Consider the following 16,021-nt stretch of genomic DNA (forward strand, 5'->3'; position numbering starts at 1 on the left):
GGTTTCTCACTTGAAAATGCAACCAGAAAACCAACAAAGGAAAAGCAGATGGCCAGAGTGGATGTGACAATAAAGCAAATCCACATCTCTGTGCGTGTTGTCTAGCCAGCCCCTCTGCCCCTTTGCAAGTCTGAGGGTGACCATGGTAAGAAAGGGATACTGGCTCAGCCATCACTAACTCTTCTACATCTTCATCCGTGAAGTGGAACTAGGGGCTTGATATCTGCACCCTTTGGCTCTGACACTGAGAACTTAGGCAGACTATTGCCAAACAGCTGGTACAAGGATGATGACACTGGCCAGGATGTAATCATGTGGGGATCCCTGGGTGGCTCAGCGGTTTAGCGCCTGCCTTCGGCCCAGGGCATGATCCTGGAGTCCCAGGATCGAGTCCCACATTGGGTTCCCTGCATGGAGCCTGCTTCTCCTTCTGCCTGTGTCTCTGCTTTTCTCTCTCTCTCTCTCTCTCTCTCTCTCTCTCTCTCTCTCTCTCATAAATAAATAAATAAATAAATAAACAAACAAACAAACAAACTTAAAAAAAGGATGTAATCATGGTCTTAACCACAAGACTGCCAGTTTTGGAGGACTCCCCATACACCAGGCACTGAAGGTAGTAAGCCCTTGGTTGTCCCTCACAGCAGAGACTTTGTCTCCCATTTTTCTAGTGAGAAAACAGTTTGAACAGCTCCCCCTCACTCACACAGTTGACTTCAGTGCCATGCTCCCTGAAGCAGCCATGCAAATCATCAGCCCATAAATGGTGCCTGTTTTTGTCTCCCTCTAATTTTTAAAAATTTTATTTATTCATGTGAGATGCATACACACAGGGGCCAGAGACACAGGTAGAAGGAGAAGCAGGCTCCATGCAGGGAGCCTGACGTGGGACTTGATCCCAGAACTCCAGGATCACGCCCTGAGCTGAAGGCAGCACTAAACCACTGAGCCACCCGAGCTGTCCAATAGTCCTCTATAATTTTCAAAACAGCTCTACTGTGCCAGCCCTTCCCTGGGAACACCATTCAAGTGGCCCTTTCTGGGTCTTTTCTCCATCAGGGCAGTCCTGAGTTGCCTGGAATCTGCTTTTATCCAAGTGACAGAGTGGATCAGGATAACAGAATGGAGGAGAATAGACTGGAGAAAGGGTACCCAGGATACAATAACAAAGTGGGGCTTGTGCCTGAATCCAGTTTCTGACTCCCAGGTTTATACCCCCCACTAGGGCCATGTGTGCTATGAGAAGATGAGAGACTGGAGCCATCTGTGACTTAAGGGTGAAAGCAGATTCTAGGGCTTACTAGCTGCCTGCCCTTGGGGGCAAGCTGTTTAATAACTCTGAATCTCTGTTTTCTGACCTAGAGAATAAAAAGGAGGATGATAAAAATACTATGTACCTCATAGAATTGTCCTAGAATGAAGGAATTAATGTGAGTGAAGTTCTTAGGACAGTGGCTGGCAAAGAGAAAGCAATCAGAAAATATGAGCTGGAAAAAAAAAAAAAAAGGAAAGCCCTACAGAGAAGTAAGGATTTGAGAGACTTTGTTCCAGTTACTTGGCCTGCTGTAGGGACCAGGTCCTCAGTAGCTAATCGATAGGCTTCTTCTAGGGTTCCAGAATCCTCTCACTGCCAGTCTGAATCGGGAAGGTGCTTTCTTCCCCCACAATGACATAGCTTGAAGTGGCTCCATGGTGGCTTCTGTGGATTCTAAATTGCATTAGCCACCTCTGTTCATCATGATTCACCAGATTTTGTAAAGTGTTTGGTTTGCCCTTTGAATCAGTAGAATTTGGGGGCTGGCCTGCTCATGATCTGTACATTTAGTTAGCACCTCCTTGGAATCAGGCATTGCTGGGAGCCCTAAGAGGTTCAGGCTTGACCTTTTCTCTGGCTTACCTGCCCTGTTCTTTTGCATAAGACCAGTGTTGTTTGACCATCCTGCCTCAGATCCCGTCACTTCCAAGACCCGAGGTACTTCTTCTTCCTCCCCCTTCACCTCTCATCCTTCAGCTCACATCCTATTCATTCACATGTGTAACAGATACTTCCTGAGTACCTGCTATATACCAGGCTGTGGAGATAGAGCAGGAAATGAGATAGATACATTCCTTGCCAGTGGGTAGTTTCTCTTCTCAGATACTAAAATTTCACTTCCGTAGGCAGACCTTTTCTAAGTTCTGCTATCAGAATGTATCCTGCTGTGTCAACCCTAGAATACCTGGGCCTGGTTTGGAGAATAGCTGCACAAATTGGAGCTTTTCTTTTGATTGGCTGATTATTTGACCATTTTAAGCTCTGCTACTAGTCTGTAAGCTCCTGGAGGAACATAAATCAAGTACGCAGTAAACATTTACTGAATGATTGAACCAACACATGTACAAATATGTCATGGTTGGCAGGCATTGACCGACTGGGATCTGGGACCTTCACTACCCCGGTCAGACTTCTTCACTCTCTTCCACAGAGATCTCCAATCTGCTGGTGGCTACTAAGAAAGCCCAAGAGTGGCAGCCAGTCTACCCCATGAGCCAGCTGAGTTTTGACCGGATCCTCAAGAAGGATATTGTGCAAGTGAGTCATTGCTAAGGTTCTTGGGTGTACCTTGGTCCTGCCTCACCACAGTGGGCAGTCTGAGGTTTTGGGGAGTGAAGTCTGGGTATGGGGAATCCTATCGGAAAAAAAAGTAAGGAGGCTTTCCTTTCATATTTAAAGCTGTTCAGCCACTGCCCTGTCATTCTTACCCAGCCTTGCTGAGGTTCCCCAGAGATACTTTCTCTTTGAGGGAAATGGATTAATCAGGCTTTGTGGGGTTATCTAGGGTTATAGGACCTTCTGTTGTGAGTCTTCAGTGGATAGGAAGAGTTGGAGAACTTGGTAGGAATGCTGACAGGGCAGTGAGAATCGGCTGTCCATGGGGGAGTCTGCGCTGATGCCCCTCATTAACCCACTACATGCTGTGTGACAAAGCACTACTAAAGTTCAGTTCCTAGGCTTTCTGATGCTTCCAGAGGGAGCAAAGCTGGGGAATACAGAATGCAGTAAGAGAGCAGGAGATGTACAATGTTGGCCTGCAAGAGAACTGTCTTCAGAAATAGATCCCTTGGACCAGTGTCCACCTGGGGGGACATTTGCCCAGAGTCTGTAGCCATAGGCAGGCCCAGTTTCCCTTGTAGCTTCCCTTTGGCTTTGGCTAGGGGTGTGAGGCCCAGGGCAAATCCTGCTTTCTGTCTCATGCCCCCACCCCAGGCCCTGAACACAGAGCCACACACCAGGGAGGCTGAGGAGACAACATGCCAGGAGTCTTGGAGGGAAGGGACCATTGACTGCCTGGGAGAGACTGCAACACTTGGGAGGTGTTGGAGAGCGAATTGTGGGGTCACATCTATTAGGGAACCTGGTGGAAGGCAGCAGGCATGGGGTTGGGTTCCTAGTTTATTTTTTTTTCCTAGTTTATTTTTTAAAGTTAATCCCTAAAATTGTCGGGTAGAGTTTTCCGGGAGTAGAAGCCCACAGCTACAACCACCTCTCACTTCACTTTGGATAATTCTTCACTGAAGGCCAGTTTTTATTGTTTTCTATTCCTTCTGGTGGGGTTGGAGCTGTGGCCAGAGATTAAAATCACCAGAGCAACAGTACTCTGGCCTTTTTTCTGTCTAAACTTGGCACCGTACTTGAGCCCTCCCTTCTTTCCTTGCCCTCGAGCCTCTGGGCAGTTCACGGCCATCCACCATGCTCCCAATGCTCACCTAGCCAACAGACTGAGCACTTTGGCATGCCAGTATGATTGCAACCTTGGCAGGCCCACAGTGTGGTGGAGGAGCCAGCTCTAGCATCTTAAGTAGATAATCACATTACTGAGACGTTAAGTCCTAAGTAGGGAAGTACAGCAGGATTTGGGACTGTCAGAGAGGACCATGCCACCTAGCCTTGAGAGGACCAAGATGGCTTCCTGGAGAAAGCAGCGTCAAAGCAGAGTTGCAGAGGATGCACAGCAAGTACCCGGCCAAGGCAGAGGGAATGGCATGGAAGGAGGCTGTTGTGGAACATGCATGGGGCTCTGTGGTTGCTGTGGAGTCCTGCTGCCATGACTTGGCCACTGGAATAAAGCAGCCCTTCTGGGGAAGAGTAATTATTCTGAAAGCATATGGCTTTTACGGGATGTTCTGGGAACACAACCTCCCAGAACCTTGATGAATCACTTCATGACAGATGTGGCTTTAATGAATAGTCACAGAACCTTGCCAGGATACGGGAGACAGGGCAGATGCATTGCCACTCTGCTATGACAGATGACAAATGGTGGCATTTGTGCAAATTAATATACCCGATTAACAATTGTGTACGTTCCTCTAGGGGGCAGGGCTGATTCCAAGGGAATCTTTCTGCATTTACAGAGAGAGTCGTGGGATAATAGAAATATAGCACCTCATCCTACAGATTTTGTGAGATTAATGTCAGTAGCTTGAAAGTGCCCAAGTTTTATGAATCACATTTTGATTTTCCAATAAAAATGTTTAAATCAGAATTATTAAACTTGAACTGGAAGGGTCCTTAGAGAGAGATGGTTATGTGTGATGATTTCATTTAGTCCTCATAGCACTTAATTGGTGGTGTTCTCCTCTTCCAGTGAGGAAACTGAGGGCCCACCCTTCCAGTCTCTGCCTCTGTCTTTACCCCCTCCCCACTGTGGGACTGCTTGGGCAAATCCACATGTAAATGCATCACAGATATTAAAGCTTAGCATGTATGCACATACACACACATGCAGGCTGGGTAGATGGGTGGAAAATGAATGAACAAGTACCTCATCTAGAGGACAATCAAACAGAACACATAAGCCCAGCAGATGGTTTTTCCCCACAATATGCCAGGGTCTAGACCAGGAGTCTTTACTCCTATCTCTTCACTTGATTCTAGAACAAGTGCCGTGATTTCTCGTTTATAATAGTGGGCAGAGATGGAGCGTGGTGAAAGAACATTTCTTAAGTTAAATGGCCAGTGAGCAGTTGAACCAGCACTAATGAGCCCCTGTCTTTGTTCCCCAGCCTATAGTAAAGCCCCGCCAGGGTCCTCTCTGAGTCCACTCTGGAGGCCAAGGTTGGGGGCTGATGTCATTGGAGGCTGATAGTGGTGCTGCTGGAAGTTTTGTGATTGGTCAGGATTATGTTTCAGCCTCAGGTTGTTTCTGGAGGCAGAAAGGAAGGAACCATTTGGGAATTAACTGTCTCCCGGGGCCCGGGAAGTACCACATTTGTGTTTTGCTGCGTAGCTTTGTGTTCCTTTTGGAGGCCTGACCAGGATGAGGCTCCAAGAGTCTGTGAGCCTCAGAGACTCTTTTGTCCTAGCCCTGCCCCTTCTGGTACTATGTGTTCCCATTGGGGCCTTAGTGCTTGGCTCAGCTCTCATGTCACTGCAGCTCCAGAGAGAAGTCACCCCAAACTCCTCCTCCTTCCTCTTTCAGGGAGAGCACCTTGGGAGAGGCACACGGACACACATCTACTCCGGTACTCTGGTGGATTATAAGGACGATGAAGGAACCTCTGAAGAAAAGAGAATAAAAGTCATCCTCAAAGTCTTAGACCCCAGCCACAGGGACATTTCTCTGGCAAGTGTCTTCCTCAGAACCCCATCCCTTCTCTAGTTCTGGAGCCAGTGGAGTGTCGTGAGCCAGGAAGAACCCTTGCCCTTTTTTGGTCTGGTGGTTTTCAAACTTGTCATTTAGTCTGAATTCCTTTCTTCAGACTTCTTCCTTTCTACAGTCTTAGAAAAAGAGGTATATAAAATAAGTGAGGGAAGACTGAAGATGAAGTAGGTTGAGCAGCCTGTGCCCTCTCTGCCCCTCTCATTCTCCTCTGTTTCCTATCTAGAGGTCCTCGTGGTTCTCTGGACCCTCTAGCTAAATCTTCTCACAATCCCTGATGTAGTCTAAGGCTGTCACTATGACAGCCTTTATCTAGAAAGATAAAGGCCAGGATCCCACACAGAGAGTGATAAAGCCAAGTCTTGACAGAGATCTGGTTTTTGTTTATTCTACTACAGTGTCAAACATTGTTATTTCCCATAGTTTAAAGGAAGAGAAAGTGGTGGATATGAGTATCCAATGGGGAAATTGTCACCTAGCCTCTGCTACCAGCCTGGCTCTGTATCCTATTAGGTTTTCAAGGCCTAGGATGATGACAGTGGGACTGATTGACTTTCCTCTCAGTAGAACCCCTTTGGCACCAGAGCCGTGGAGTCTGATCCTTGACATTCCCTTGTCCTATTCTCCCACAGGCTTTCTTTGAGGCAGCCAGCATGATGAGGCAGGTCTCCCACAAACACATCGTGTACCTCTACGGCGTCTGTGTCCGAGACGTGGAGAGTAAGTGTATTTGCTTTGGAAGGGGAGGTTGCTCCCTGTTTGGGGAGTGTGAGTGCTATAATGACAATTTGGGGCTGATGCCACCTTCGCATTGCCTGAGCTTCTTGCCTCTTCTTATGGTTCAGAAACATGAGGTACTGAGCAGGTCTCATGCTTAATAGCATAGAATTTAGTGCCATTTGTCTTTCACTCATTTCTTGAACGTTATGTGTTGTCACCTCAAGCTGCACACTGTTCTGGACCCGAGAGGGTGGGGTGAGTAAGCTGAGGGGTCAGAGTGGAAGAAGCTCTGGGCAGAGGTGGAAGCACTGTGGTGTTTGTACCTCACTAAGATGTTGGCGTCCTCCCAAGCTGAGTACCAGCCATTAAAGTGGGCTCTCCTCAAAGGGTGAGGGAAAATACTGTCCCAGATCGACAGAAGGTCCCAGATGTGCGTGCTTTTGTGCTTGTAGATATCATGGTGGAAGAGTTTGTGGAGGGGGGGCCTCTAGATCTCTTCATGCACCGGAGAAGTGATGTCCTCACCACACCATGGAAGTTCAAAGTTGCCAAACAGCTGGCCAGCGCCCTGAGTTACTTGGTAAGTGTACCTACTGTGGTCTCCACCAGGAACCAGAATGACCTCTAGGGGGTGGCAGGAAGGAGGTCTAGCCAGGTGGGCTGCTGGAGCCCAGGCTCTGTGGTTGGCCACAGGTGTGCCCGGTGCTTACTAAAAACTCCTTTGGGGCTGCCCGTGTGCTTGTGTATGAATCCTGTTTCAAAGGAGGTTTTATCACATCAGAGGACTGACTTCTATAATGCACTATAGGTAAGAGTGGAAATAATGTGATACTTGTCAAATGAATGAGTGAAATTGCTAGCATCAGTAGTGCTTACCATGAGTCAGCTGTTCAGGTTGTTATACAGGTCTTACTAGTGTTATTCTCACAAATGCCCTAGGAGGCCTGCTCCACCATTATCTCTGTTTCTCTGGTGAGGGAACTGGGGCAGAAGAACATAATATAAGGTACCCAAGACACAGAGAACTAATTGGGGGACAGCTCGACTGCCTGGGCATGGCTGTTGCTGGCGAATATGGAGATGACATGAGGGGCCAGGCTCAGAAACAGAGGGAAGGAAGGAAGGGGGTTATACCCATGGGTAGCTGGCTTATTTTACCCTTTTTACTCTACAGGAGGATAAAGACCTAGTTCATGGAAATGTGTGCACTAAAAACCTTCTCCTGGCCCGTGAGGGCATTGACAGCGAGTGCGGCCCGTTCATCAAGCTCAGTGACCCTGGCATCCCCATCACTGTGCTGTCCAGGCAAGGTGTGTCTCCCCGTCCCTCCCACCCCATTTCCCATTCTCGCCCTTCACCCTTCCACCCTCCCTATCCTCACCAGTGGGGAGAAGGGGGCTAGGGCTCAGGTGTGTTTCCTTTTAAAAAAGAACTTTAGCAGACAGGCATCTGGTGCTATTCCTGGGCCCTGGGGGCCAGTCCTTGCCTTTAGGGAGCTAACTGTGGGGTAGGAGAAACACAATTCACCCAAGGAACATCTTTGTTCAAGGTGCTAGGGGTAGCACAGAGGGAAGCTGCTGGGCCTGGGGATAGTCGGAGAGGCGTCAGGGGGAGCTGGGTCCCCTTGGTCCTCAACTGTAGTTGGTGGGCAGTTTGGGGGGCGGTCCCTGAGTGATTGCTGTGGTCCTGCATGCTTAGAATGAGGTTACCATGAGCTATGGGGCTCCGCAGGAAAGGACAGGCTTAGGAGCGGAGATGCTGAAACCAGCGCTGCATGAGTTGTACTCTGCATCTTAGCCTTATAGGCCATATACAGGACATCAGCATGCCCCCGGGCCTCATGCCCTGGCCGGTGCTGGCCAGCAATTTCTAGCACCAGGCACAGTGCCTGGCGCTTAGAGTGTTGCTCAGGAATTCAAAAAATGGGCTAAGTTTGGAAGAGAACCAGGATGAAGACAAGGCTTACAAGTAAGACCTAAGTCATCCCCTCCTCAGAAGGAGGATGGGAAGCATCCTCTAGTGCCTGCATGGTGCTTACATTCCACCCAACTTCCAACAGTCTGCACAGGTTTGCCCCTGAATCTATAAGGGTCCTGTCCTCAGCAAGCATCTGAGACATAGACACAGGTGACTCCAGGGCAAGTAGAAAAGCCTAGGTACCCCACAGAGAAGCCAGTAAAATGCTGTGTACACTCAGAAAGAGATGTCATCTAGTTGGGGTCAGAGGGTGACTCAGAGAGGCGTTGGGGTTTCATCTGAGCCTTGTAGGTCAGTGAGGTGGGCTTGACTGTGAATGCCCAGTTCAAGAATGGCCCACTTGCCTCTCTTTCCAGCAGGAGCCAGAAGAGTGCTGCTAGAGACCACAGCACTTGTTAAGGGGCATTTCCCTGGATACAGCAGGGGTATCTGTACAGATATTGGTCTTGGGAAGAAGCTGGAACAGGGCTGTGGAAGTAGCCAGGTGCAAGCATGATGTAGAACAGCCTCACCTGTCATCTTCCCTTGTCCTTTTGCGCATTGAGCAAGCATAGTGTTGCAGGAGGACCGTGAGGAGTGCATGAGATTTAGCCTAGGCCTACTTTGCACATATGGGCCCATCTTCCTGTCTTTTCTTTCTTAAGCCTTTGTTCTCCTTCCCTAGGGTGGTGGCATCTACCTGGGAGTACTTTGCTGTTTCTACGGCCAGAGCTTCAGAAGACTGGCCCTGCATGACCCTCCTGGGGGGCAGGTGATAAACAGACATACCTGCTGGCCCTAAGACTGGTGCATCTAAAGTGCCAGAGTGAGAGGCCCAGAAGATGGCACCTTTCACAAGCTCCCCATGGGACCAATGTAGCCATGGTCCATGTTTGGAAAACACTGCTTAAAATAGTTTCTTCGTTAGTTCATAGTGCCTGCTGCAATGACAGCGATTTACTCCCCAGGCGATTCCAGGAACTGATCTGGAAATATCTCCCATCTTTTTTCAGAGTGCATAGAACGAATCCCATGGATTGCTCCTGAGTGTGTTGAAGACTCCAAGAACCTGAGTGTGGCTGCTGACAAATGGAGCTTTGGAACCACATTGTGGGAAATCTGCTACAATGGCGAGATCCCTCTGAAAGACAAGACCCTGATTGAGGTGAGCAGTTGCAGTCCAGGGTGTGAGCCAACTGAGGATTCCTTGAGCACTAGTGGACATCTTGGGAGTTCTCGGGAAGCCTCATGTTGTAGGAAGAGGTAGATGTCCATTTGAATCTCCTCCAAAGGCTTACTGGCTATGTAACTTCAAAAGTGTCACTAACCTTCCCTGAGTCTCAGCTTTATCATCTATAAAATGGGGATAAACAACACCTACTTTGCAGGGCTATTATGAAGATTAATAATGCATGCAGGGTGTCAGGCACACAGCATGTGTTCAGTAGAACAGTATAATACTTTTTAGCTCAGATTTTAAGCACCTACTAGCAAAATTAACACAGATATTTGTTGAGTTTCTTTATCCTAAATATAGTTATATAGGCTGTATTTTTTAATATCCTGTGTACTTTACTATTAATGTCTTCCAATTTTACAAACTTAGTAGTTTCATTAACCTCACATTTAATTAATTTTATATTTGGCATTTAGGTTGTTTTTAAATTTGTAATGTTCTAATTCTGCAGGGAATATCTTTGAACATAAATTTTTGTTTATATCTGACTTATTTCTGAGTCATTCAATAGGGCCACTGAGGAATTAATGAGTCAAAGGATTTGGAGAATCTGAAGGTTATACATATTGCCAAATTGTATTCCAGGAACGTTGCATGACCTCACTGGAATGTAGCTTGTTCAGGACTGGGCTATACTGCTATACTGCCCATCTTCCTTGAATTTGGATTTTTGTGTGGAGACTAAGATTTCCCCAAGCCGAAATAAGGCAACAGTAACACATGCTTATGAAATCTATCTTCAAGCACAGCTGTTGGGAATTAAATAGGGATGGTAACTGGGGCTGAAAGGTTAGTGAGTGGTTCCTTTGGTTTCTTCCATGTGGTTTTCTTCTTTATAGAAAGAGAGATTCTACGAAAGCCGGTGCCGGCCAGTGACACCATCTTGTAAGGAGCTGGCTGACCTTATGACCCGCTGCATGAACTATGACCCCAACCAGAGACCCTTCTTCCGAGCCATCATGAGAGACATCAATAAACTGGAAGAGCAGAGTAAGACACTCTTGTGCTCTATAGTGAGAACAGCCAGTGCCCAGGGAAGCGGGTGAGTAATGAAGAGCCCGTGAATGGCAGTCACTTTTTTAATATGGTTTATTTTCTCCCATTAGATCCAGACATTGTTTCCGAAAGAAAGCCAGCAACCGAAGTGGATCCCACACATTTTGAAAAGCGGTTCTTGAAGAGGATCCGTGACCTGGGAGAGGCAAGTTAGGCTGGAGTCCCCTGCTGACCGTGTCACCTCTCTGTATCCAAAGCCACTCCACTCTCTCATTTCGGGCCTCGGTTTAGGAGAGAAGGCATCTGACTGCATTTGCCCTGGGCCAGTTGAATCATAAGGGACTCTCCATTTGACACATGGTGACAGCGCACATACACCTGCCTGTCCAAGTGGCTGGATAAGTACACAAGATGTTGGTCTGCTCCCTCCAGACTTGATTCTTCTCTGAGGGATGGAAGAGAATGGAAAGGGAGAGATATGGGGGAATAGATATAGATGTGGTAGAAACAGAAAAATCCCTGACTTTCCTGGGTATTTATATCCTGCGAGGCTGCTTAAATGAGGGATTATTTACTACACAGGCCAGATAGAATATCTGCTTTTCCCTTGGATCTCAAATGGGAGTTTCCTAACAGTTAATGTAACCAGAAAAGCTAGTGCGATTTGTATCTTTGTACAGATTTTCTGTAGTTCAGTTAAGTGAACACAGACTGTGTCCCACACCAAGTATCTTCTCTGTGCCAAGGCTTTGTTCTGGGCACTTTGCACTTTCTAGGCACAGTGTCCTTGGTTGCTCACACCATCCCTGAAAGTCCGTTGCTACTGTGTATGCTGAGCACCTCTGGAGCCAGCTCAGAAGATTGGGTGACTGGGTCCACATCGCTATCTAGTGGCTTGATTGGGATCTGATCCCACATCTTCTAAACACTCTTCATGCAGTGCTCTTTTCAGCTACATTGTGGTGCCTGTCCTTTGGCCTGGGCCCACGGCTGTCAGAGAACACAGAGTTGTCCTGCAGGTCCGGCAATTATTTCCTTTTCCTGTTGGGTTACACTTACGTGGAAACTGGGATTGATGTGTTGGTTCACCAGTCCCCTGGTGCTTTCTTGTCTTAGCTCAGTAATGGAGGAGGTGGCATGTGAGACGAGAGGAAGGGGCTGTGGTAGGCAGGAAGAGGCTGGGTAGGAGCTCGCTGCCTGTGAGGTCAGGCTGTGCTGCTCTCCCCTGGCATTTATGGAGACAGCACAAGAAGCCAGCCTCATCTAAGTGTTCCTGCCAACCCAGTGTGGGGTTTTTCTCATCAAGCGCACGTATTTTTCCTTGTAGGGCCACTTTGGGAAGGTTGAGCTCTGCAGGTATGACCCTGAGGGGGATAATACTGGAGAGCAGGTGGCTGTCAAATCCCTGAAGCCTGAGAGTGGAGGTAACCACATAGCTGATCTGAAGAAGGAAATCGAAATTCTAAGGAACCTTTATCATGAGAACATTGTGAAGTACAAAGGCATCTGTACAGAAGACGGTATGTTGTGCAGAGTGGGATTGGTTTGAAAACTAAAGAACTGTCTGGGGTTTTAAAGTCAGTGCTGTGCAGGTAGTGCCCTCAGCCTTACCTGTGCCATCTGAACACCCTAGGGATGCTTCCTGTGAACTCTGGGGCCTCACAGTCGTATGTGTGGTTGGGTCCCTCAGTATAGAGTTATATGGTACATATTGTACTCTAAAATTGCTAATGAAATTATGTGGCTCATAATTTCAAAAAATCAGCCATCTGCAGTGATTTGCAGATCACTCTATTAGCTTGGTGAATGCTGAGAATTGGGATATGTTATGTACATGAGTCTTACTATCTCCATTAATTGCTGAGGATCGTGAGGTTCTAGAGCTTAAGAGGTTAAGTAACTTGCCTGTGATTCAGAGGGGACACTGAAATCAGTTCAGGGCCTGCGTCTACAGATCCTGTACCATCTACTCTCCCACAGTTCCTTCATCTGGCAACCTCATGGTGATGGGTGTTTTGTTTTGTTTTTTTTTCTAAACAGGAGGAAATGGTATTAAGCTCATCATGGAATTTCTGCCTTCAGGAAGTCTTAAGGAATATCTTCCAAAGAATAAGAACAAAATTAACCTCAAACAACAGTTAAAATATGCTGTTCAGATTTGTAAGGTAAAAAAAAAATGTTAAAGATGAAAAAATCAGGCGCTCTGTCCTAGGGTAATTGGGTTGTGATTAGACTGCAAGAGGGAAGCTTTACAGTAATTGTACCTGGGTTCATTTTGCTCTATATGATTTGGATGAAAATCAGCCAGTACTAAGAAAACTGATTTGTTAACATGGCTGATTTAATGTATATTTCTTTGAATTGGGTTGGCCTTATTATTCTTGCATTAAAAACAACAAAAAAGGGATCCCTGGGTGGCGCAGCGGTTTGGCGCCTGCCTTTGGCCCAGGGCGCAATCCTGGAGACCCGGGATCGAATCCCACGTTGGGCTCCCGGTGCATGGAGCCTGCTTCTCCCTCTGCCTGTGTCTCTGCCTCTCTCTCTCTCTCTCTCTCTCTCTCTGTGACTATCATAAATAAATAAAAAAAATTAAAAAACAAAAAAACAAAAAAAAATGAGTGCTAGGTAAACGAAATGACATTTGTGCTTTTTTGTGAAGCAGTAATGGATACAAAACAGAACCGGAACCGACCTTTAGGAAACACACTCTACCTTTACTTCTCTCTTCTCAGGGGATGGACTATTTAGGTTCTCGGCAATATGTTCACCGGGACTTAGCAGCAAGGAATGTCCTTGTTGAGAGTGAACACCAAGTGAAAATTGGAGACTTTGGTTTGACCAAAGCAATTGAAACTGACAAGGAGTACTACACAGTCAAGGATGATCGGGACAGCCCTGTGTTTTGGTAACTGAATCTAATGTTAATGTCTTTTATTCCTCCTGCCCAAGTCAAGGTTAGAAACAACTTAGAACATTTGGAATTGATTGATCCTTGCCTTCAAGAAACACCTTTTAGGTTGTTTCGCTGAAACCAACCCACATAGAAATGCCAGAGGCTCATATGACACCATCTTCCAAGGAGTGAAGGATGCTCCACCTGGTGGCTCAGCATTTCCAGCTTCCCAGGAGAGGGCATTCATCTGACACAGTCCATAAAACCGTTAGCAGTTGCAGGGGTCACATCCATGCACAGGAGGCTTAGAGGGCAGGTAGGAGGAAGGGGTAGGAATGAGGTGAGGAAGGTAGGCACAGACAGATGATTCAGGGAGATCCCCGACAGGAGAGCGGACCACAGTGCAGGGGGGGACTCAGCTATCTGCCAACAGATCATTAGAGTGTCTGGGTTGGAAGGCCACATCCTGACTCTGAGCCCTCTCAGCCTGGAGCACCAAGGGAGAAGCTGGTTAAACCTCTGTTGTGCCACGCCTATAGAACAAACCAGCACCTCCAAGGTGCGTCCCGCATAGACCCACACCTACATCTCTCCCACTCATGGTGCCTAAGCCTTCCCTCACTCATAAATATGTATCAGGGCCCTACTTTATGCCAGGTACTTAGAGATATGTGGTGAACAAGTAGACCGAGTTTAGAATGTAATGGATTGGGCAGCCAATTTCATGATGGTAGCTGCATATAAGCTTGGTTTTCTGGAAGTCCTGTTATGACTTTAAAGATCCATGGGGGGGATCCCTGGGTGGCTCAGCAGTTTAGCGCCTGCCTTTGGCCCAGGGCGCGATCCTGGAGTTCTGGGATCGAGTCCCGAGTCGGGCTCCCGGCATGGAGCCTGCTTATCCCTCTGCCTGTGTCTCTGCCTCTCTCTAAAAATCTTAAAAGATCCATGGGGGTTTGTAAGGATGGTAAAAAGATGAGATGAGAACAGTGAATATCCCAGGATGTGTGTCAGCTGTGGCTGGATCATGAGGCAGGAGGTCTCAAGGACTGGCTAACGCAGAGCCCTGGAAGCCGAGTTATGGAGGCGGCACTCCACCGCAGGCTTTGGGATATACCACTGGAGGCTTGACAAATGGCAGCTTTTGTTTTAAAAAGATCACTGTGGATGGAGGGGGAACAAGATTGGAGCCAAGGGAATCTGATTCAGCCAGAGCTAGTGAGGATGTGAACTAGGACAGTGACAGTGGGGCTTAAGAGAAGTGAGAAGGTTTAAATATTTAGGAAACTGGATATGGGGATGCCTCCATTTCTGGCGTGGGCAGTTGGCTGTCATCCACTGAAACAGTTGACCTTGGAAGAAACCTGCACGGGGAGGTCACTGCTAGTGACTAATTTTGAACTTGCAAAGAACACCTGGGGCCTGTCATTCCATGCCTCCTCTACATGGACAGTACCTGCTCTGTGCAATGAAGAGCACAAACTGTCTAATATTTTAAAGCAAATACATACTACAGAGAGCCTGAGATGGCATTGTTTTACACATCAAATGTGTGCTTCAGGATAGCTGTGATTAATGTATTAAATACTAAGAAAAGCCAAGAAAGCCAAAGAAGTAATTTTTTTGGACTTAATCTGTAATGTTTGTTCGAATATCCTTCCCAAGAAATGAAGAGATTTCATGGTCTGCTTTCTTTCAGGTATGCTCCTGAATGTTTAATTCAATGTAAATTTTATATCGCCTCTGATGTCTGGTCGTTTGGAGTGACCCTGCATGAGTTGCTTACTTATTGTGACTCAGATTCCAGCCCCATGGCGGTAAGTCTTCCTTGTCCCTTTATATGAACCTAGCACCCAGTGAAAATGTGCAAGTTTTGTTCTTAAATGGCATCCAGTTAGTGTGTTACAATGGAAAGTGTCACTTATTTGTGGCTCTCTCAAGTCCTCATTTCATAAGGAGCCCAAGTTCTAGAAAATGATAGCTGGCTTTTCAAGGATCTTACCTGTGTGAAGAGTCCAGGGTCAGTTTCCTGTGAGAATGCGGGAGCCAATGGGGAGGGCCTTGTTGAGGCTCAGGTATTCATAAATGAGATCATTTTCACTGGGACAGGCTGTTCAGCCAGGGAAAGGGATAGTTAGTGGAGTCTGACAGAGATTACAGACTAATCATTGAGAGCTAATCAAGATTTTGGACTTTCATTTAATTTCCATTTAATTCTAGAAATTTTACCTTCATCTAATGTTGATCTAAATATGTGCTAAATATTTTGTTTGGTTTTATTTTACATAGTTGTTTCTGAAAATGATAGGCCCAACTCATGGCCAGATGACAGTAACAAGACTTGTGAATACATTAAAAGAAGGAAAACGTTTGCCTTGTCCACCTCACTGTCCAGAAGAGGTATTTGTGGGTCATTTTACAGTAATAAACTCAATTTGTGTGGTGTTGTTAAGGCTTGAGTTATCCAGCAAGTGTTCAGGGGTAGGGTTGAAGTGGGAAGAAATAATTTTCTGAAGCTGAATTTCAGATCAAACCTCTTTGATCTGATGAAAAATCATCTTTTGGGGCAAATGACAGCCATAA

The 16,021-nt window shown here is 46.8% G+C and overlaps 2 protein-coding genes across 2 annotated transcripts in view; one reads left to right on the forward strand and one right to left on the reverse strand.

The window, feature by feature from the left end:
- JAK1 (Janus kinase 1) overlaps window positions 1-16,021 on the forward strand; it is a 79,853-nt gene that overhangs the window by 61,979 nt on the left and 1,853 nt on the right. Inside the window, exons 12-24 of the mRNA XM_049110342.1 lie at window positions 2,463-2,569; window positions 5,460-5,603; window positions 6,272-6,359; window positions 6,812-6,939; window positions 7,534-7,669; window positions 9,329-9,480; window positions 10,392-10,542; window positions 10,659-10,753; window positions 11,876-12,068; window positions 12,589-12,713; window positions 13,281-13,453; window positions 15,138-15,255; window positions 15,728-15,838. Of these exons, the coding sequence (XP_048966299.1) occupies window positions 2,463-2,569; window positions 5,460-5,603; window positions 6,272-6,359; window positions 6,812-6,939; window positions 7,534-7,669; window positions 9,329-9,480; window positions 10,392-10,542; window positions 10,659-10,753; window positions 11,876-12,068; window positions 12,589-12,713; window positions 13,281-13,453; window positions 15,138-15,255; window positions 15,728-15,838 (1,721 nt within the window). The remainder of the gene's footprint in view (window positions 1-2,462; window positions 2,570-5,459; window positions 5,604-6,271; window positions 6,360-6,811; window positions 6,940-7,533; window positions 7,670-9,328; window positions 9,481-10,391; window positions 10,543-10,658; window positions 10,754-11,875; window positions 12,069-12,588; window positions 12,714-13,280; window positions 13,454-15,137; window positions 15,256-15,727; window positions 15,839-16,021) is intronic.
- The window catches only part of RAVER2 (ribonucleoprotein, PTB binding 2), a 98,761-nt gene continuing 93,363 nt past the window's right edge, over window positions 10,624-16,021 (reverse strand). The window contains exons 13-14 of the transcript XR_007410814.1: window positions 15,441-15,548; window positions 10,624-10,993 (exon numbers count right to left, since the gene is read on the reverse strand). The gene's annotated coding sequence lies outside the window, so the exon portion shown is untranslated. The remainder of the gene's footprint in view (window positions 10,994-15,440; window positions 15,549-16,021) is intronic.

Source organism: Canis lupus, chromosome 5 (assembly GCF_003254725.2).
Source record: "Canis lupus dingo isolate Sandy chromosome 5, ASM325472v2, whole genome shotgun sequence".
NCBI classification, from domain to species: Eukaryota; Metazoa; Chordata; class Mammalia; order Carnivora; family Canidae; genus Canis; species Canis lupus.